At 41.3% G+C, this 22,916-nt stretch overlaps 1 protein-coding gene across 1 annotated transcript; it reads left to right on the top strand.

Moving 5' to 3' along the window:
* LOC124273979 lies at positions 1 to 5,312 on the top strand. Its single transcript, XM_046709314.1, has 7 exons — positions 1 to 300; positions 898 to 948; positions 1,167 to 1,223; positions 1,431 to 1,506; positions 1,847 to 1,954; positions 2,524 to 2,583; positions 3,843 to 5,312. Exons 1-7 carry the CDS (start codon positions 198 to 200, stop codon positions 4,420 to 4,422), a joined length of 1,035 nt encoding a protein of 344 aa, XP_046565270.1. The 5' UTR covers positions 1 to 197; the 3' UTR covers positions 4,423 to 5,312.
* Positions 5,313 to 22,916: the final 17,604 nt, after the last annotated feature.

Here is a 22,916-nt window from a genome sequence, read left to right as displayed (position 1 = left end):
CACAAGGTCGGTTCCTTCATAACATTAACAAAATAATGTCAAAACTGTTTCACTAAATACTTATATGGGTAGTTACAAACTTCTCTTAGTTCTTGGTAGATCTTAAATAAACACTTCAGAAAATGTAACTGCATAGTTATTTGGGACTAACATGTTGATGGAAATTGTATGTTGAACATATTTGGTTAACTTATAAAATGTTCCTGTTTAATCTGTGGCATTTATCTTGTATAAATTCAGAGGACCGAAAATGGCTGAGGAGTGTAGCAAAAAGTGGAACAAGACCAATTCCACCAAGACGTAAGTGAAAATCTGTGTTTTAAGTTCACTTATTTAATTTATAACATTAATAACATTGTACATATTGTATCATTAATTGTTCTATGTAATGTGAATAACAAAATGTGTGCATTTGAATTTAGTGCAATGACTTTTTCTGTTTTTAAATAACAATGCAGTGAATATACATGCTTTTAAAGTAAAACTCATTTGGACTTTGGACGTAAAATGTTTATGAATTCAGACTTGATCTTGTCTCTATATGGATGTGTGAAGCCCACTTGTGGTGTCCCCCGCTGTGATATTGCTGGAATATTGCTAAAAGCGGCATAAAACCAAAGTCACTCACTCACTCACTCTATATGGCTGAAATAATGCCGATGTGACTTAAAACCCAACTCAACTCAACTTGTACATATTATACCAGTGTTAAGACAGATGTTTTCCTAGATTTCTAAATTGTCAAGACATGTTTTTCATTGGATGGTATACTGCAATCGAGAAAATTCTGAAATAATCAAACTGATGTAATTATTGTCAGTCAAAAAGAGTTTACAGCTTAACAACATTATATCATTACTATTACAAATTATATTTAAATGTCATTGCTACTGACAGGTGAAGCATCTGAAAAACAGCAGAGCACAAAACATGCTGAACACACAGATGGTAAGTAAACACCTCCATTACCTAACTCAATTCCTATGCAGTCTTAAAACTGAAATTATCTCAGGGTCAATTGATCATGTTTTGTTTCCTTAAAGATTCTGGTACTTACTGTCTGCAGTAATAGCAAATAAATCAACGTATAAGTGAAATTGGACACTTATGGTTCACACTGGTTCAAATTTGCAACTTCTGTTTTTACCTTCTTTCATTATCCACAGGGAAGAATGTTGTTGCTTCATCAGAGAATGAGGAAGACACTCAAGTGAAACAAAGAGGTAGGAAATATTACACTCCATAGTAATCTTAGATAATTCCTCGTTATAAATACAATAATTACAGAATTATTTAATCAGGAAATATACACCAGTGCAAGTGTTATTTACAAGTCAATCACAATCTTTAACTTTGACACTTTCTCACATATTAATATGTGATGTAACTGACACAGTGATTTATTGACTTTTTTTCCTTTATTCTTCAAGAAGTGCAGAAGAGACCTGCTGATGCAGTACAGAGTAACATGGCAATTAAGGCATTGAAGAAGTTTAGATGTGTGCCGTAAGTGACACCAGTTACATCCTTTTTTAAACTGGAGCGTTGTATACATTATAATTAATGAACCCATACGCTATACTTTGCTTACTGCATAAAGTTAATATCATTTAACAAAAACATAAGAGCCAAAATGACAGATTTTGTTCATAATTCTGTCCTGGGAAAAGTCTGGTAAATAATTAAGTGCACATAAACCTTCCTTTTTCAGTTCTATATCATAAAAGATATGAGTCATAATAAATATAAAGTAATATGTTTACACTACAAAAGACATATTAGTGTCCATGTCACGGAAAAAGTTGTTTATCCGGTGTGTATTAATGAAACAGATTTTCTTTTCAAGGTTTAATGCATGCAAGATAACAGAAGAAAACTCTGATGATAATGCCATCCAAGATACCCCAGCTAAGAAAACCAGTCCAGCAGCAGAAGAAGATGCCATGCTGTCCATGTAAGTTTTTATCAGTGAAATGTTTTACAGCAAAATGTTTAAAGTATGTGGAAAATATTTTACGCAGACATATTGCAGAACTTTATGAAAGTGATCAATCTTCTGACTTTTGAGAATGTTAGTTAAACAAGCCAATGCATTCCATACTTGCTTTAAAACTCATTTATTCGTTCGAGACTATTCCAGTTGAAACATATGATGGATATTTCTGATGACTTAAAACAATGCATTTTGAGTGTTTGAAAACTAAGCATTCTTGTTTACTGTTCAGCCCTCCTCCAAAATTTGTAGCGGTGGAGAAGCCAATTTCTGGTGTATACTTCTGTGATATTGCTGTAATATTGCTAAAAGCAGCATAAAACCGCTAACATTAAAAGTGAATCGTAATTATTAAGTTGCCTTCTCCATTAAATATGTGCAGTTTCCAAATTCAAGCCCTGGGCTAAATTATGGTATTATGATTGATTACCAAAGGGGTAATCTTTCCTTATAAGCCTGGGTCTTAAATTGCAAGAACATTTGAATGGTGGAACTAAGTCTTTCTCTTTATCTCTCTTCCTTTTAACAAGGGAAAAGCCAAACAATGCTCAAGGCCCCACATCATCAGGGTTCGACCAGCCACAAGACCAGTAAGTTCCTTATTTATCTTGGAGGTGATTTTTAATTTTTGAGACATATTTGAACTATTACTTACAGAGGTACAGATAACCTGCGTATATGTGTAAATTACGCAAATATTTAAGTGAAAACACAATTCCTATTATGTCTGTTGCATACAAGTACGCTTGAAAATTTGTAAATACTCAATAAATTTGATCTTACATGCATACACACAGGGGGCGGTGGGGTAGCCAAGTGGTTAAAGCGTTGGCTCGTCACGCCGAAGACCCGGGTTCGAATCCCCACATGGGTACAATGTGTGAAGCCCATTTCTGGTATCCCCTGCCGTGATGTTGCGGGAATATTACTAAAAGCGGCGTAAAACCAAACTCAGCCAGTCAGTCAGCATACACCCAACACTGTCAAATCTTAGCTCGGGTGTTCCTGAGGATAGAAAAAATAATTAAGGTATATTAAGAGGTCCTATTTCTTGAACAAGGCTAAATTCAGTCTTTCTTATGGTTTCTTAAATTACAGATCAAACATTTAAACTTAATTATCTTTTTACAATTAATGGAAAATAGCATAAACCCAAATGAGTTTGAATCAGGTGGGTACAAATTCTTTGGTTACTCGAAGGAAAATAAGGATACCTAATTCAGATGAACACGAGCGAGTACATAACTCTATGACTCAAAAAGTTATCTGTAGCTCTGTACATAGTTATGCCCTTTTTAAATTACTTAGCTTACCAATTTTATTTCATTTTTATTATTAGATAGGTAGGGAGAAAAAAGGGGAATATGGAGATGTTATTTGCACACTGGTGTTAAGTGTTATGAGTTCTGACGATTTGAGTGATTGTCTAAAGTGATTGTCTTTTGTAAAATATAAAAAAGTTTCAGGGAATTGAAAGGTATAATTTGCTAAAAGAAATTATTTTTTTTCACTTTCTTTGTTTCATTATCATGTTGACAGAATATAAGGGCCCCAAAAATACTAGTATGAAAAAACAATAATTATTTATTCCACTTTCTTCACATTTCGGGTCGCCAGATCCGTAAACCAAGTAATAAAAAAAGGCCTTATTTACACTACTGAACTATTTCCGGTAAAGGGCCACATGTACAGAATTTTGAAGTGTCATGTATATTAGACATCTTTCTTAAATTGTCTTCTCCATTCTGTCATGTGTGTTACATAAAATACCAATTAATGAGGACAAAGCTATTATTCTTCTATAACTTTTGCTTTAAGGTTTGCTAGAGGTTTGTGTTTTCTTTTGTAGGTTTGTTACTGGTGCAGAGTTTGACAAACTTTTAAATGATGTCAGGCAGCTGCAAGGGGTTGTTGCAAACATGAAGAAGAGGTCATCAGCAAAAAGACCATACCAAACTACAGTGCAGCCTCCACCATCAACAACACACCAGCTGCAGCCTCCACCATCAACAACTCACCAGCAGCAGCCTCTGTCTCAGCCTATGGACTTCGCTCTCCTTGGATCTGCCCTTGATCATGCCCCAACATCTGACTCTCCATCACCATCACCGTCTATTCTTTATAATGGCCACACCATTGATAACCTTAGAGACTCAGTATCAGTGTGTGATAAACTTTTGCAGGCCACCAAAATTGTTTTATTTCAGCTTTTCGACCAATCATATATCTTGAGCCACAGTGTTTCAGGCAGGGCATCCAATGCAAAAACAGTGGCCAAACCCCAGTTTGATTCGAGATTATATGGGGCCCTTGTGAAAGTATTGAAAGACAAATTTCCTTCAATAAGTGATTCTGACATAACAGCCAAAATTCATGTTATTCAAAAAATGTTGAAAAAAACAAAATCTCTGAAGTTTCCAAGGGTATAAGTGAGTGAATGAATGAATGAATGAACGCCAAGGATGTCAACTATCTCCATTTTTGTTCTCTTTATTTACCAATGACCTACTTGAATATTTGTCTGCTGATAATCAGAGGTGTATCGATTTAGATTTTATTGAACTGTTTATTCTGCTGTTTGATGATGAAAAAACTTAGCAGAACAATCCTGGAAAGTACTGTCTATTGTTAGGTCCTCTATGAAAACCTTTACAAATTTACCACTGAATGTCTTATTACATATATTTGATGTTAAAATTCTTCCAATCTAGATGTATGGTTCTGAAATTTGGGGTTTTCATTCCTCACCAAAATGTTCAAAATATTCATGACAAGTTTTGGAAGCAAATACTTCACCATCTATTACTACTCCGAACATCATTGTATGTGGTGAAATAGGTCGCTATTCTTTGAAGGTTAATATCTACTATAAGATTGTGAAATACTGGATGGACCACGTTAATAAGTCAAGACAAGAATATATTTTTAGCTACCAAAAAAAATGAAATATTTTGCATCCTGCTGATCTTGTGTTCACAACTCTGTACAATTATACCTCTATGTTCATTCTGTCACTTTTATGGCGCTTCATGTCATATTTTGGATCCTTCTGACATGTATGTGTATAACGGGCCGATGGCACCTTTACACATCTCTCACTCAGCTTTAGACAGTAGGAAAATAAGCAAAGCCATTTAAATGACTTTTATATATTTTTCTGATGACAAGTTTAATAAAAAGGAAATCACATCCAAATCTAGATTTCTTTTAATGTGTTCTTTGTTACTAGATCTTTGATATATTTTACATCTATGTGTGATGAATATATATGCTGCATGCCAGCTAGTCAACATTATGTCAACTGGTTATTGACATGGCATTCAGCTGCACCATTTTCTTTTAATTAACTGTGTTAAACATGGAGTACTATGGTATGCCATAATCTATTGGCCATTGTATACTATGTCAGGTAGTTGGTACCACAGAATGGCAAGGTAACCTAAATTATAATCAATATGACCATGGTAGACCATGGCATATTTGGCCATGGTATACCATGTTCAATTTTACCATGCTAATCAGTGGTGCCATTTACCTCGGCCATGGTTTACCATGGTATATTTGACCATGGTAGACCATGGTAGACCATGGCCTACCATGGTATATTTGGCCATGGTCTACCATGTTCAATTTTACCATGCTAATCCGTGGTGCCATTTACCGCGGCCATGGTCTACCATGGTATATTTGACCATGGTATACCATGGTAGACCATGGGCTACCATGGTTTATTTGACCATGGTCTACCATGGTCTATCATGGTCTATTTGACCATGGTAGGCCATGGTATATTTGGCCATGGTATACCATGTTCAAATTTACCATGCTAAACCGTGGTGCCATTTACCGGATGTGGTAAGCCATGGTAAACCATGGTGCACCATGGTCTGTGGACCATGGTATACCATGGTATACCATGGTAATTTCTTTGCCATTTCAGCTGGGGCCTGAGCCACGGGGCTCTCTTGGAGGTATGCTTTAGCCAGGTCCATGGACCTCCTCCTGTCTACCGTCTTCATGTTCTTCCATCTGCCGACGTGCAGTTATGGGGAGTCCAGTTGGTTGGGGGCCAGAGTCACAACTGGGCTCCCAGGGAGGCCATGTCTCGACACATATCCATGCACAGACTTCCACCCTTGCCCCGCACTCTGACGTAATAGTTGAAAATAGCCAACTGTGCCTGGTTTAGGAGATCCATCTGTTTTGCCCTTGCAAGTAACGGCACCAGTCTTTCCACCCAGTCGGGCGATAGAGAGTACATTGAAACCACCAAGAGTGTGCCACTGAAAAGATGTAAGTTGGAAATGGAGAAATAAATAGTGCAAGTATAATTATGTCATAGTGTTTCAATTGGTATTACGTTTTTCAGTGTGATGTTGAAAACCAGCACAGGCACTGTAGGCCTAGCTTATTTCACTCTTGTTCAAGCTGCTCAAAACTCAAAACTGCTCTTGGAATAAAACAATCTTTATTCTGGTTAGGCACTCACATTTAGATACTAACCATAGGTGAATCACCTTCAACGTCCTCATCCCCCTCCCTCAGGGTTGCCGTCCTGTTGGCTGGGCCGAGGTATTGGTTAAATTGCTTTGACAGGTCAAATGACCCTCGGATCTTGGTTGATAATGACCGCCTCCAGTCTTCATATATTTCCATTTCGTCCTCAAGTACGTGGGTAAGTCGGTTGATGTGCAGTTCTCAGGAATCCAGTCATTTTGGGGCCACAGGCGCAATTGTGCACCGAGATGCCGCCATGTCCCAACACATCTCCTTTGTGGCACTTCTGTAAACATGATTTAGTTCTGAGTAGTAAATGTTCCGTTTCAGAATAAATGCATGAAATAGAGAACGGATGACATGAATAAAAATTCCGCACACACGGCAAATATTCCATCGAACAGGAACAAATACCGTAGGCCTAACCTATTACAGTCATAATTGAATGCAAAATGGACTCGTCCAACAATGTCAACATCCGGGATTTCTCTAGCCCGAAATACACGTGAATCATGTTAGATCTAGGTGAAAATCAAATTAAAAGCACAAAAGTTTACAGTAGGTGACAAAAAGATGATGAAATCGTGAAAGAGACAAAAAGGACTTATTAAAGTGACATGATTTGGACCCTACATGATATTAGGAAAACCCCGAGAGGACATGTATCAAGTTAGCTCTATGGAAGGTGGTTTTATCAACACATACAAACAAATGAATATCAACAAATATCAAGAGCCAGGAGCAACATGTAGTCCTCAAAATGACAAGAATTAGAACAGTGAAGTTGTTCTAGTCAAACATTGCTCACAGGAAGAGAATGACATGGTTGATGTTTCAGAAACTAGTGAAGGTGAGCAGATGGATGGAAACTGCAATGTGGTTGAAACCTCTTTTAAACTACATTCAGCAGACGTAAGCGAAAGTGAACTCTTTTTAACACAAGATTCATTTAGAATCATCAGTTCAGATTCTGGGGAGTCTATTTCCATAATGACCATAGAAAATAGCAGACCAAGAAGTAAGTGTTGTGATAAAAAGAGACAGAGTAGCATTTATGAGTATTTTCATTAAGATTAACTACACACGTATGCATTAACAAAAGATAAAACCAATGCCCACAATAAAGACAAATGATGCCACTGATGACAATACTGTATTGAGTCCTTTTGTAAGGAACTTTCACACATGATAACTGCTTCTAGATAGCCACAGGATTTGTTTCATACAGAACAAATACCACCGTAGGAAAAATCCTTTCTCCCCCCCCCCCAAAAAAAACCCACAACAACAAACAAAACAAAACACTAGCGGCACACTTTCTTCTATGAGAGTGAGTATGGCACATAAACTAACACAAGTGAAGTTTCTTTTCTTGCTTAGTATATATATTATTAATATCATTGTTGTTAGTATTATATCGTGAAACAATGTTTTTGTATGTACCGCTTAATGCCAGTGCTTTGGTAATGTTCATTACAACAGCAGTTACCTTACTTGTAAAAGTAGTTTTGTTGTACAGGGGCTGTAGGAAATGCTTGTGGGGAGGTACCAGTAATGATTGTACTTGTCCTTTAATGACACTAATTGTCCCAAATGATTCAAACATACCTTGCGTGACCACCCAGTACAATAATGTACAAAACCCGAAAACAGTCTTGCTGTGTGATATGAACATCCTTAAAACACTCATTGTCATGTCTGTAAACTCGACTCATTCTGTCACAAAAGTTCAGACTGTACATTTACTTGTCAGAATACATGGCAATCACGCAGTCAACAATCCTACAGCCTAGATTCTGTTTATGACAGCTTTACAAACATTCAGTGTTTGGGCAACAGAACTGTGCCGGTGTTGTTCTGGGGAGGGAGGTAGGAGGTTCAGTAATTTTGTACAAATGAACTGGGTGTGTGGGGGGGGTGGGGGAGAGAGAAGTGTGTGTGTGGTGTGTGTAGTGGGGCGTTTAGCAATTTTGTACTTACAAATATTAAGACAAGCTTAAAAATTAAGGGGAAAGAAGGGAGGGGTGATCATTTATTTTGTACATGATATGCAGGGGGACTTAGTTTGCACGTCATTTTTGGGTGGGGTGGGGGTTCCATTCACATTGTACATGCTTCTCTATAAAAATCATCCTCACACCTCCTAGCCATAATTTATGAATGGACCCTAGCAGAATGTATAAACTCACATATTCTACACCTCAATGCATAAACTCTGTGAGTCTCACCAAGATCAAGGGGAAAAATGAAAAGGAGAATTTCACCATCACGTTAAAACATCTGTGGAATTGGTTGTAAAATGATAATCTTGCATAATTTGTATGTCAGACATACATTCTGTGTAAAAAACGTTGTTTTACACACACTTACATATGAACAAATATATGTCATGTAGCAGATGCAAATTCAGGAATTACAAGTATATCTAGGTCAGGAACTCCTGAAAGGGGATGTTAAATATCAGCAAGGGCACATATAAAGTCATCGTAGTGTTCCAGTTTTTGCCTCCAATGTTGGCATCAGGCTGTGCATGAAACAGCAAATATACAGAGTGAGTGAGTTTGGTTTTACGCCGCTTTTAGCAATATTCCAGCAATATCACGGTGGGGGACACCAGAAATGAGCTTCACACAATGTACCCATGTGGGGATTCGAACCCGGGTCTTCTGTGTGACGAGCGAACGCTTTAACCACTAGGCTACCCCACCGCCCCAAATATACAGAGGGGTTTGCTTTTTATCAATATGAGCTCTATTGAGGTGTCACACGTTTGCCTTCACAGTGATCTTGTGTACCAGACATACTACAGTCATAATGCTGTATATGATATTATGATAGGGGTCTTGGGTCCCAGCGAGGGTTCCGGTGAAACCCCTTATCTTACTCGCGTGCTGGTCTGCTTGGGGGAATTTGCTCAGCAAAGAGTGCGAAGTCACAAGAAGCTCATCACAAGTTTATTTACAAGAATGGAATAACATGGGGTGGCCACAGAGAGTCGGTACAACCCTTTGGGCTCAGGGCTAGAGCTAAAGTGTCTTTGGAGAGTCTAAACCCTACTGACAAACATTTGATTTTCAAACCATTTATCTACAATTAAAACAATATAGAGATTACGATTGGTTGACTGATACAAAATGGGTGTGCCCTACAACAACCAATGAAATACAGAATGGGGTGTGTTCTACAGTACCTACTGTAATGACCAGACAGGGGGAGTACTTAATCCTGCTAATCCTAATTTTGTAAGCACATTTACTGTGTACTTGGATGCTTACGGTATTACAATAGGATGCTTGGAATACAATAGATGCGCTTACTCTGGGCCATGTCTTAATGGCCCTGAATTGGTGTTTGCTTAGTGTTATTGTAATATAGATGATGACATGTTAACTTTATCAAAACAGTTTATTAAACCGTCCAGACATAACTTTTGTCTTAATGAAAGGTTTGTCTAACAGTTGAGTCCTTGATACCTAAGGCTAGGATTTATCTTGAACATATGTGAAATTGTGCAGTCGTAACTTATAACTTTTTCAATAGTATATGTCTGTGAGATGAGTTTTACTACTTTTGACTTGAGTCATTCTCTAAGCCATTACTGATACATTATGAAACTAATATTCTATATTTATATTTTCATAATATCTGAAACCAAATATGTCGCTTGTAGTGGTTATGATTCATTATGAATTTTCGTATGAATAATTATTCCATGATAATGAGATCAGTTGTTCATTAGCCATAAGTACAAGTACAAGTGTTGCAGCATGACATCATGAGCTGAACTGAATATATACACTATTAACAAGTCACATGAATTCATATCATCTTGCATTTGCAAGTAGGCTATCCAAAACAGAAGATATGGCTCATCAAATATTTGCTTATTGTAAAATAAAGTGGAACATTGTGGTTTTGCTGTTAGCACATCATGCAGGTTGGGAAAGTACATCTATCATTCACAAACAATGTTGCAATACATGGCCTTTCATTGAAAGTTTCAACATTGTAGTGGTGAAACATCACTGTGAAATCAGTAAAACACATTTACACCTAAGATAAGGTAACCCTGAGCTTTGATATGTTATATAAGTGTGTATATCCCGTAGTTAAAGCATTGTTCAATTCAGATGATACATGGTGCTGGAGATGCTGGTGCCAGAGAGCACATAAACCTCACCACCTCTGAACTAAGTGTAAAAGCCAGAACAGGTACTGGCTGAAATGGGTACGGTGAGAACACACTACCACTTTCATAATTGAAGGTCATATATGGAATATGAAATTATGTAAATTTGAAGCTTCTTTGTAAAATTTATCCGGTCTTGGTAAACATACAAAACCACAGGCACTAGTATATTTATGTTGATATCAGTGGAGTCAGTGAAACAACAGGCAGTGTATTTGTACTCTTGTCATTTCATACTCCATATATGTTTTTCAAATTTAACTTGGAAATAAATACTGGCTGTAAAAGCAAATCTTGCAACATGAAATGTATCTCGTACATGTTCATCACAATCTGATGTTGGCAAAAGTCATGGGATATATCATAATATCGTTTTGCTGAAAGTTCATGAAACAGGAAGGGGGAAATTATGCAGGCAAAGTGGCGCCAAGGCATCCCACATGTTGACCATGTTGACCATGACATGTAGATACAACATACATCATGGGCTAGGTATATATATATATCCAACATTCTCTGGGTTTTTATTATTAACATGTCACTTACCTTTTCGTTTTCCACTGCTATCCATGCTGCCACGGTGAAAAAACGTGTACAACTTGCCTCTCTGTGTTGGGAATCGGTACGAAACACTGCGACTGCTGAAGGAGAGGGCCATATTCGTCCTCGCGCTTTCCTTCAGACTGTCGTCTGCTCTGCAAGGGTGTTATATCTGTTGATGCTAGTCTCAGGGTTTTAAATACAATGAAGTACTCAATGCTGTAGCGCTTATAGAGTGGTAATTATATATATAGAAGCGTAATAAAATGCCACGTTGATAACTAGCGTAATGTTTATCTCGCATATCGTAAATGTCGGAGAAACTTATGACCCATTTTGTTATGTATCAATGGGCCGTCGGTGATATAAAGTAGTCCCCATTTTTTCCATCTGTCAAACATTGATGTTTGGAGTATCAGTATTGTTTATCGTGACTGTTACGTTGTTTGAATCCGCTTTTCGTGATTGTTGGCGTGGTGTGCCTTGAGTTGTGGGTGATTTTGTTTGGCACTCTTTTCTTTCATTTAGGGTACATCTCAAATATTTTTTTTCCTTGTTTTTATTTTTTTCGCTGTATTCACATGGTTAATAATGCACAGATATGTTATCAACACCTTCGATGCCCTCTCCATAACTGATATGGGTGTAATCAAACATTAGTTTGAAGAATACAACATCAATAAAAATAGTGAGTATATAGTGATGATTGTGTAAGTGAACCGGTCAAAACATCTCTAGCTCCATTTTCACCTTTTCACCTATTCTCACCTCATGGTGTACTCTCTTTCGGCCTCCGGGAGGTCAAAATATGACTTTCGCCGAATCGCGTTTTGAGGCTATAGCACTCCTATACGAACCTTCCTCTTTCATGTGAACCGGTCAAAACATCTCTAGCTCCATTTTCACCTTTTCACCTATTCTCACCTCATGGTGTACCCTCTTTGGGCCTCCGGGAACTCAAAATATGACTTTCGCCGAATCGCGTTTTGAGGCTATAGCACTCCTATACGAACCTTCCTCTTTCATGTGAACCGGTCAAAACATCTCTAGCTCCATTTTCACCTATTCTCACCTCATGGTGTACCCTCTTTGGGCCTCCGGGAGGTCAAAATATGACTTTCGCCGAATCGCGTTTTGAGGCTATAGCACTCCTATACGAACCTTCCTCTTTCATGTGAACCGGTCAAAACATCTCTAGCTCCATTTTCACCTTTTCACCTATTCTCACCTCATGGTGTACCCTCTTTGGGCCTCCGGGAGGTCAAAATATGACTTTCGCCGAATCGCGTTTTGAGGCTATAGCACTCCTATACGAACCTTCCTCTTTCATGTGAACCGGTCAAAACATCTCTAGCTCCATTTTCACCTTTTCACCTATTCTCACCTCATGGTGTACCCTCTTTCGGCCTCCGGAGGTCAAAATATGACTTTTCGCCCGAATCGCGTTTTGAGGCTATAGCACTCCTATACGAACCTTCCTCTTTCATGTGAACCGGTCAAAACATCTCTGGCTCCATTTTCACCTTTTCACCTATTCTCACCTCATGGTGTACCCTCTTTGGGCCTCCGGGAAGGTCAAAATATGACTTTCGCCCGAATCGCGTTTTGAGGCTATAGCACTCCTATACGAACCTTCCTCTTTCATGTGAACCGGTCAAAACATCTCTAGCTCCATTTTCACCTTTTCACCTATTCTCACCTCATGGTGTACCCTCTTTCGGCCTCCGGGAGGTCAAAATATGACTTTCGCCGAATCGCGTTTTGAGGCTATAGCACTCCTATACGAACCTTCCTCTTTCATGTGAACCGGTCAAAACATCTCTAGCTCCATTTTCACCTTTTCACCTATTCTCACCTCATGGTGTACCCTCTTTCGGTCTCCGAGAGGTCAAAATATGACTTTCGCCGAATCGCGTTTTGAGGCTATAGCACTCCTATACGAACCTTCCTCTTTCATGTGAACCGGTCAAAACATCTCTAGCTCCATTTTCACCTTTTCACCTATTCTCACCTCATGGTGTACCCTCTTTGGGCCTCCGGGGTCAAAATATGACTTTCGCCCGAATCGCGTTTTTGAGGCTATAGCACTCCTATACGAACCTTCCTCTTTCATGTGAACCGGTCAAAACATCTCTAGCTCCATTTTCACCTTTTCACCTATTCTCACCTCATGGTGTACCCTCTTTCGGCCTCCGGAGGTCAAAATATGACTTTTCGCCGAATCGCGTTTTGAGGCTATAGCACTCCTATACGAACCTTCCTCTTTCATGTGAACCGGTCAAAACATCTCTAGCTCCATTTTCACCTTTTCACCTATTCTCACCTCATGGTGTACCCTCTTTCGGCCTCCGGGAGGTCAAAATATGACTTTCGCCGAATCGCGTTTTGAGGCTATAGCACTCCTATACGAACCTTCCTCTTTCATGTGAACCGGTCAAAACATCTCTAGCTCCATTTTCACCTTTTCACCTATTCTCACCTCATGGTGTACCCTCTTTCGGCCTCCGGGGAGGTCAAAATATGACTTTCGCCCGAATCGGCGTTTTGAGGCTATAGCACTCCTATACGAACCTTCCTCTTTCATGTGAACCGGTCAAAACATCTCTAGCTCCATTTTCACCTTTTCACCTATTCTCACCTCATGGTGTACCCTCTTTGGGCCTCCGAGGTCAAAATATGACTTTCGCCGAATCGCGTTTTGAGGCTATAGCACTCCTATACGAACCTTCCTCTTTCATGTGAACCGGTCAAAACATCTCTAGCTCCATTTTCACCTTTTCACCTATTCTCACCTCATGGTGTGTACCCTCTTTCGGCCTCCGGAGGTCAAAATATGACTTTTCGCCCGAATCGCGTTTTGAGGCTATAGCACTCCTATACGAACCTTCCTCTTTCATGTGAACCGGTCAAAACATCTCTAGCTCCATTTTCACCTTTTCACCTATTCTCACCTCATGGTGTACCCTCTTTTCGGCCTCCGAGGTCAAAATATGACTTTCGCCCGAATCGGCGTTTTGAGGCTATAGCACTCCTATACGAACCTTCCTCTTTCATGTGAACCGGTCAAAACATCTCTAGCTCCATTTTCACCTTTTCACCTATTCTCACCTCATGGTGTACCCCCTCTTTCGGCCTCCGGGAGAGGTCAAAATATGACTTTCGCCCGAATCGCGTTTTGAGGCTATAGCACTCCTATACGAACCTTCCTCTTTCATGTGAACCGGTCAAAACATCTCTAGCTCCATTTTCACCTTTTCACCTATTCTCACCTCATGGTGTACCCTCTTTGGGCCTCCGGGAGGTCAAAATATGACTTTCGCCCGAATCGCGTTTTGAGGCTATAGCACTCCTATACGAACCTTCCTCTTTCATGTGAACCGGTCAAAACATCTCTAGCTCCATTTTCACCTTTTCACCTATTCTCACCTCATGGTGTACCCTCTTTGGGCCTCCGGGGTCAAAATATGACTTTTCGCCGAATCGCGTTTTGAGGCTATAGCACTCCTATACGAACCTTCCTCTTTCATGTGAACCGGTCAAAACATCTCTAGCTCCATTTTCACCTTTTCACCTATTCTCACCTCATGGTGTACCCTCTTTCGGCCTCCGAGAGGTCAAAATATGACTTTTCGCCGAATCGCGTTTTGAGGCTATAGCACTCCTATCACGAACCTTCCTCTTTCATGTGAACCGGTCAAAACATCTCTAGCTCCATTTTCACCTTTTCACCTATTCTCACCTCATGGTGTACCCTCTTTCGGCCTCCGAGAGGTCAAAATATGACTTTCGCCGAATCGCGTTTTGAGGCTATAGCACTCCTATACGAACCTTCCTCTTTCATGTGAACCGGTCAAAACATCTCTAGCTCTATTTTCACCTTTTCACCTATTCTCACCTCATGGTGTACCCTCTTTCGGCCTCCGGGAGGTCAAAATATGACTTTCGCCGAATCGCGTTTTGAGGCTATAGCACTCCTATACGAACCTTCCTCTTTCATGTGAACCGGTCAAAACATCTCTAGCTCCATTTTCACCTTTTCACCTATTCTCACCTCATGGTGTACCCTCTTTCGGCCTCGGGAGGTCAAAATATGACTTTTCGCCGAATCGCGTTTTGAGGCTATAGCACTCCTATACGAACCTTCCTCTTTCATGTGAACCGGTCAAAACATCTCTAGCTCCATTTTCACCTTTTCACCTATTCTCACCTCATGGTGTACCCTCTTTCGGCCTCCGGGAGGTCAAAATATGACTTTCGCCGAATCGCGTTTTGAGGCTATAGCACTCCTATACGAACCTTCCTCTTTCATGTGAACCGGTCAAAACATCTCTAGCTCCATTTTCACCTTTTCACCTATTCTCACCTCATGGTGTACCCTCTTTCGGCCTCCGGAGGTCAAAATATGACTTTTCGCCGAATCGCGTTTTGAGGCTATAGCACTCCTATACGAACCTTCCTCTTTCATGTGAACCGGTCAAAACATCTCTAGCTCCATTTTCACCTTTTCACCTATTCTCACCTCATGGTGTACCCTCTTTCGGCCTCCGGGAGGTCAAAATATGACTTTCGCCGAATCGCGTTTTGAGGCTATAGCACTCCTATACGAACCTTCCTCTTTCATGTGAACCGGTCAAAACATCTCTAGCTCCATTTTCACCTTTTCACCTATTCTCACCTCATGGTGTACCCTCTTTTCGGCCTCCGGGAGGTCAAAATATGACTTTCGCCCGAATCGCGTTTTGAGGCTATAGCACTCCTATACGAACCTTCCTCTTTCATGTGAACCGGTCAAAACATCTCTAGCTCCATTTTCACCTTTTCACCTATTCTCACCTCATGGTGTACCCTCTTTCGGCCTCCGGGAGGTCAAAATATGACTTTCGCCGAATCGCGTTTTGAGGCTATAGCACTCCTATACGAACCTTCCTCTTTCATGTGAACCGGTCAAAACATCTCTAGCTCCATTTTCACCTTTTCACCTATTCTCACCTCATGGTGTACCCTCTTTCGGCCTCCGGGAGGTCAAAATATGACTTTCGCCGAATCGCGTTTTGAGGCTATAGCACTCCTATACGAACCTTCCTCTTTCATGTGAACCGGTCAAAACATCTCTAGCTCCATTTTCACCTTTTCACCTATTCTCACCTCATGGTGTACCCTCTTTCGGCCTCCGGAGGTCAAAATATGACTTTCGCCGAATCGCGTTTTGAGGCTATAGCACTCCTATACGAACCTTCCTCTTTCATGTGAACCGGTCAAAACATCTCTAGCTCCATTTTCACCTTTTCACCTATTCTCACCTCATGGTGTACCCTCTTTGGGCCTCCGAGAGGTCAAAATATGACTTTCGCCGAATCGCGTTTTGAGGCTATAGCACTCCTATACGAACCTTCCTCTTTCATGTGAACCGGTCAAAACATCTCTAGCTCCATTTTCACCTTTTCACCTATTCTCACCTCATGGTGTACCCTCTCTCGGCCTCCGGGAGGTCAAAATATGACTTTCGCCGAATCGCGTTTTGAGGCTATAGCACTCCTATAGGAAACTTCCTCTTTCATGTGAACCGGTCAAAACATCTCTAGCTCCATTTTCACCTTTTCACCTATTCTCACCTCATGGTGTACCCTCTTTTCGGCCTCCGGGGAGGTCAAAATATGACTTTCGCCCGAATCGCGTTTTGAGGCTATAGCACTCCTATACTGAACCTTCCTCTTTCATGTGAACCGGTCAAAACATCTCTAGCTCCATTTTCACCTTTTCACCTATTCTCACCTCATGGTGTACCCTCTTTGGGCCTCCGGGAGGTCAAAATATGACTTTTCGCCGAATCGCGTTTTGAGGCTATAGCACTCCTATACGAACCTTCCTCTTTCATGTGAACCGGTCAAAACATCTCTAGCTCCATTTTCACCTTTTCACCTATTCTCACCTCATGGTGTACCCTCTTTGGGCCTCCGGAGGTCAAAATATGACTTTTCGCCCGAATCGCGTTTTGAGGCTATAGCACTCCTATACGAACCTTCCTCTTTCATGTGAACCGGTCAAAACATCTCTAGCTCCATTTTCACCTTTTCACCTATTCTCACCTCATGGTGTACCCTCTTTCGGCCTCCGGGAGGTCAAAATATGACTTTCGCCGAATCGCGTTTTGAGGCTATAGCACTCCTATACGAACCTTCCTCTTTCATGTGAACCGGTCAAAACATCTCTAGCTCCATTTTCACCTTTTCACCTATTCTCACCTCATGGTGTACCCTCTTTCGGTCTCCGAGAGGTCAAAATATGACTTTCGCCGAATCGCGTTTTGAGGCTATAGCACTCCTATACGAACCTTCCTCTTTCATGTGAACCGGTCAAAACATCTCTAGCTCCATTTTCACCTTTTCACCTATTCTCACCTCATGGTGTACCCTCTTTCGGCCTCCGGGAGGTCAAAATATGACTTTCGCCGAATCGCGTTTTGAGGCTATAGCACTCCTATACGAACCTTCCTCTTTCATGTGAACCGGTCAAAACATCTCTAGCTCCATTTTCACCTTTTCACCTATTCTCACCTCATGGTGTACCCTCTTTGGGCCTCCGGGAGGTCAAAATATGACTTTTGCCGAATCGCGTTTTGAGGCTATAGCACTCCTATACGAACCTTCCTCTTTCATGTGAACCGGTCAAAACATCTCTAGCTCCATTTTCACCTTTTCACCTATTCTCACCTCATGGTGTACCCTCTTTCGGCCTCCGGAGAGTCAAAATATGACTTTTCGCCGAATCGCGTTTTGAGGCTATAGCACTCCTATACGAACCTTCCTCTTTCATGTGAACCGGTCAAAACATCTCTAGCTCCATTTTCACCTTTTCACCTATTCTCACCTCATGGTGTACCCTCTTTGGGCCTCCGGGAGGTCAAAATATGACTTTCGCCGAATCGCGTTTTGAGGCTATAGCACTCCTATACGAACCTTCCTCTTTCATGTGAACCGGTCAAAACATCTCTAGCTCCATTTTCACCTTTTCACCTATTCTCACCTCATGGTGTACCCTCTTTCGGCCTCCGAGAGGTCAAAATATGACTTTTGCCGAATCGCGTTTTGAGGCTATAGCACTCCTATACGAACCTTCCTCTTTCATGTGAACCGGTCAAAACATCTCTAGCTCCATTTTCACCTTTTCACCTATTCTCACCTCATGGTGTACCCTCTTTCGGTCTCCGAGAGGTCAAAATATGACTTTCGCCGAATCGCGTTTTGAGGCTATAGCACTCCTATACGAACCTTCCTCTTTCATGTGAACCGGTCAAAACATCTCTAGCTCCATTTTCACCTTTTCACCTATTCTCACCTCATGGTGTACCCTCTTTCGGCCTCCGGAGAGGTCAAAATATGACTTTCGCCCGAATCGCGTTTTGAGGCTATAGCACTCCTATACGAACCTTCCTCTTTCATGTGAACCGGTCAAAACATCTCTAGCTCCATTTTCACCTTTTCACCTATTCTCACCTCATGGTGTACCCTCTTTCGGCCTCCGGAGGTCAAAATATGACTTTCGCCGAATCGCGTTTTGAGGCTATAGCACTCCTATACGAACCTTCCTCTTTCATGTGAACCGGTCAAAACATCTCTAGCTCCATTTTCACCTTTTCACCTATTCTCACCTCATGGTGTACCCTCTTTCGGCCTCCGGGAGGTCAAAATATGACTTTCGCCGAATCGCGTTTTGAGGCTATAGCACTCCTATACGAACCTTCCTCTTTCATGTGAACCGGTCAAAACATCTCTAGCTCCATTTTCACCTTTTCACCTATTCTCACCTCATGGTGTACCCTCTTTGGGCCTCCGGGAGGTCAAAATATGACTTTCGCCGAATCGCGTTTTGAGGCTATAGCACTCCTATACGAACCTTCCTCTTTCATGTGAACCGGTCAAAACATCTCTAGCTCCATTTTCACCTTTTCACCTATTCTCACCTCATGGTGTACCCTCTTTGGGCCTCCGGGAACTCAAAATATGACTTTCGCCGAATCGCGTTTTGAGGCTATAGCACTCCTATACGAACCTTCCTCTTTCATGTGAACCGGTCAAAACATCTCTAGCTCCATTTTCACCTTTTCACCTATTCTCACCTCATGGTGTACCCTCTTTGGGCCTCCGGAGGTCAAAATATGACTTTCGCCGAATCGCGTTTTGAGGCTATAGCACTCCTATACGAACCTTCCTCTTTCATGTGAACCGGTCAAAACATCTCTAGCTCCATTTTCACCTTTTCACCTATTCTCACCTCATGGTGTACCCTCTTTCGGCCTCCGGGAGGTCAAAATATGACTTTCGCCGAATCGCGTTTTGAGGCTATAGCACTCCTATACGAACCTTCCTCTTTCATGTGAACCGGTCAAAACATCTCTAGCTCCATTTTCACCTTTTCACCTATTCTCACCTCATGGTGTACCCCCTCTTTCGGCCTCCGGAGGTCAAAATATGACTTTCGCCGAATCGCGTTTTGAGGCTATAGCACTCCTATACGAACCTTCCTCTTTCATGTGAACCGGTCAAAACATCTCTAGCTCCATTTTCACCTTTTCACCTATTCTCACCTCATGGTGTACCCTCTTTGGGCCTCCGGAGAGGTCAAAATATGACTTTCGCCGAATCGCGTTTTGAGGCTATAGCACTCCTATACGAACCTTCCTCTTTCATGTGAACCGGTCAAAACATCTCTAGCTCCATTTTCACCTTTTTCTCACCTCATGGTCACCTCATGGTGTACCTCTTTGGGTCAAAATATGACTTTATGACTTTTCGCCGAATCGTTTTTGAGGCTATAGCACTCCTATACGAACCTTCCTCTTTCATGTGAACCGGTCAAAACATCTCTAGCTCCATTTTCACCTTTTCACCTATTCTCACCTCATGGTGTACCCTCTTTCGGTCTCCGAGAGGTCAAAATATGACTTTCGCCCGAATCGCGCGTTTTGAGGCTATAGCACTCCTATACGAACCTTCCTCTTTCATGTGAACCGGTCAAAACATCTCTAGCTCCATTTTCACCTTTTCACCTATTCTCACCTCATGGTGTACCCTCTTTGGGCCTCCGGAGGTCAAAATATGACTTTCGCGCGAATCGCGTTTTGAGGCTATAGCACTCCTATACGAACCTTCCTCTTTCATGTGAACCGGTCAAAACATCTCTAGCTCCATTTTCACCTTTTCACCTATTCTCACCTCATGGTGTACCCTCTTTCGGCCTCCGGGAGGTCAAAATATGACTTTTCGCCGAATCGCGTTTTGAGGCTATAGCACTCCTATACGAACCTTCCTCTTTCATGTGAACCGGTCAAAACATCTCTAGCTCCATTTTCACCTTTTCACCTATTCTCACCTCATGGTGTACCCTCTTCGGCCTCCGGGAGGTCAAAATATGACTTTCGCTGAATCGCGTTTTGAGGCTATAGCACTCCTATCACGAACCTTCCTCTTTCATGTGAACCGGTCAAAACATCTCTAGCTCCATTTTCACCTTTTCACCTATTCTCACCTCATGGTGTACCCTCTTTGGGCCTCCGGGAGGTCAAAATATGACTTTCGCTGAATCACGTTTTGAGGCTATAGCACTCCTATACGAACCTTCCTCTTTCATGTGAACCGGTCAAAACATCTCTAGCTCCATTTTCACCTATTCTCACCCCATGGTGTACCCTCTTTGGGCCTCCGGGAGTAATTGTACAAATAAAATATCTTAATTATACTGACTGATATGATCTAAGTTGAAATGCAATGTGTGGATCCACAAACTAACTAAACAGGTTGGTACCAATGGAGTCAAGAGAACACACACAAACTATGGCCGGCCCTTAACTAAAGGAATTGAATCAACACCCACTGCTTCATAATGTAAGTACAATTGCTCTATGGCATATGATGAATGACAATAAGATCTTTATTGTTACAAGTACTTGGACAAAGTAAAGTAAATCCCAACCAAGATGTATTGGGTCAGGTAAATAGATCACATCAAGTAAGTCACGTGACGCACACAATGCACAGTTCAATAACGTCACAACTCATGAGCACACACTTATGACACACAAGACTCCAGTCTCAGCTCAAGTCAGCTCAAGTCTCATATGTCCGAGGTAATCACAGAACGAGTCCCAGCACTGGTGTTACAATCAAGATGCAGGCAATGCTTCATCCTTCTCAACCTGTGGTGGCTCTGTCATCAATAGTCTGCAAAGATCCTCACTGTGGGCTCCATTATGTAACCAGGACGTGAATGGAAATACTGAGGACCAGACACTGATTACGGGTTGAGGGATCTATTCTTTATTGACAGACACCCCTGTGCATAACACTGGGGTGTAGAAGAGCCACGTCTCCAAGATGAATATACTACTGCTTTAGATCTGACGTGTTGGTTGTTTGTGCTCTGCACTGTGATCGGATTGAAGTGAAGTGCAATGGCTGACGTGCAAGTAGTGTTTAGTGTTTTAAAAGAACCAATCGACACAAGGGGCCAAGCAAGTCAATGGGCACAACACAAGCGATGACATCATCTCTTGACACCCCTTATACCCGTAATGGACTAGGCAAGATTTAAAAATAACCATAGACTAATGCTTAAAAATGATACTGCTTGCGTTAAAACTATAGACAATGACAACTTCAAATGAACCAAATCTTACATGACTTCATACCTGCCACAGTAGGATACTCGTGACATTCCAGTCGATATAACATACCCATCAACGCCACGGAGTAGGATACTCGTGACATTTCAGTCGATTTAACATACCCATCAACGCCACTGAGTAGGATACTCGTGACATTCCAGTTCATATAACATACCCATCAACACCACGGAGTAGGATACTCATGACATTCCAGTCGATATAACATACCCATCAACACCACGGGGTAGGATACTCCTGACATTCCAGTCGATATAACATACCCATCAATGAAATGGAGTAGGATACTCCTGACATTCGCGTCGATATAACATACCCATCAACGCCACGGAGTAGGATACTCATGACATTCGCGTCGATATAACATACCCATCAATGCCACTGAGTAGGATACTCATGACATTCCAGTCGATATAACATACCCATCAATGCCAATGGTAGGTAGGATACTCCTGACATTCGCGTCGATATAACATACCCATCAACGCCACGGAGTAGGATACTCATGACATTCCAGTCGATATAACATACCCATCAACGCCACTGAGTAGGATACTCATGACATTCCAGTCGATATAACATACCCATCAATGCCATGGAGTAGGATACTCATGACATTCCAGTCGATATAACATACCCATCAACGCCAGTGAGTAGGATACTCATGACATTCCAGTCGATATAACATACCCATCAACGCCATGGAGTAGGATACTCATGACATTCCAGTCGATATAACATACCCATCAATGCCACTGAGTAGGATACTCATGACATTCCAGTCGATATAACATACCCATCAACGCCAGTGAGTAGGATACTCCTGACATTCCAGTCGATATAACATACCCATCAACGCCACGGAGTAAGATACTCATGACATTCCAGTCGATATAACATACCCATCAACGCCACTGAGTAGGATACTCATGACATTCCAGTCGATATAACATACCCATCAATGCCACGGAGTAGGATACTCATGACATTCCAGTCGATATAACATACCCATCAACGCC

The sequence above is a fragment of the Haliotis rubra genome, unplaced genomic scaffold (genome assembly GCF_003918875.1).
Source record: "Haliotis rubra isolate DU_JTF1 unplaced genomic scaffold, ASM391887v1 Scf1864, whole genome shotgun sequence".
NCBI lineage: Eukaryota > Metazoa > Mollusca > Gastropoda > Lepetellida > Haliotidae > Haliotis > Haliotis rubra.
This window is presented reverse-complemented; position numbering and strand designations above follow the sequence as displayed.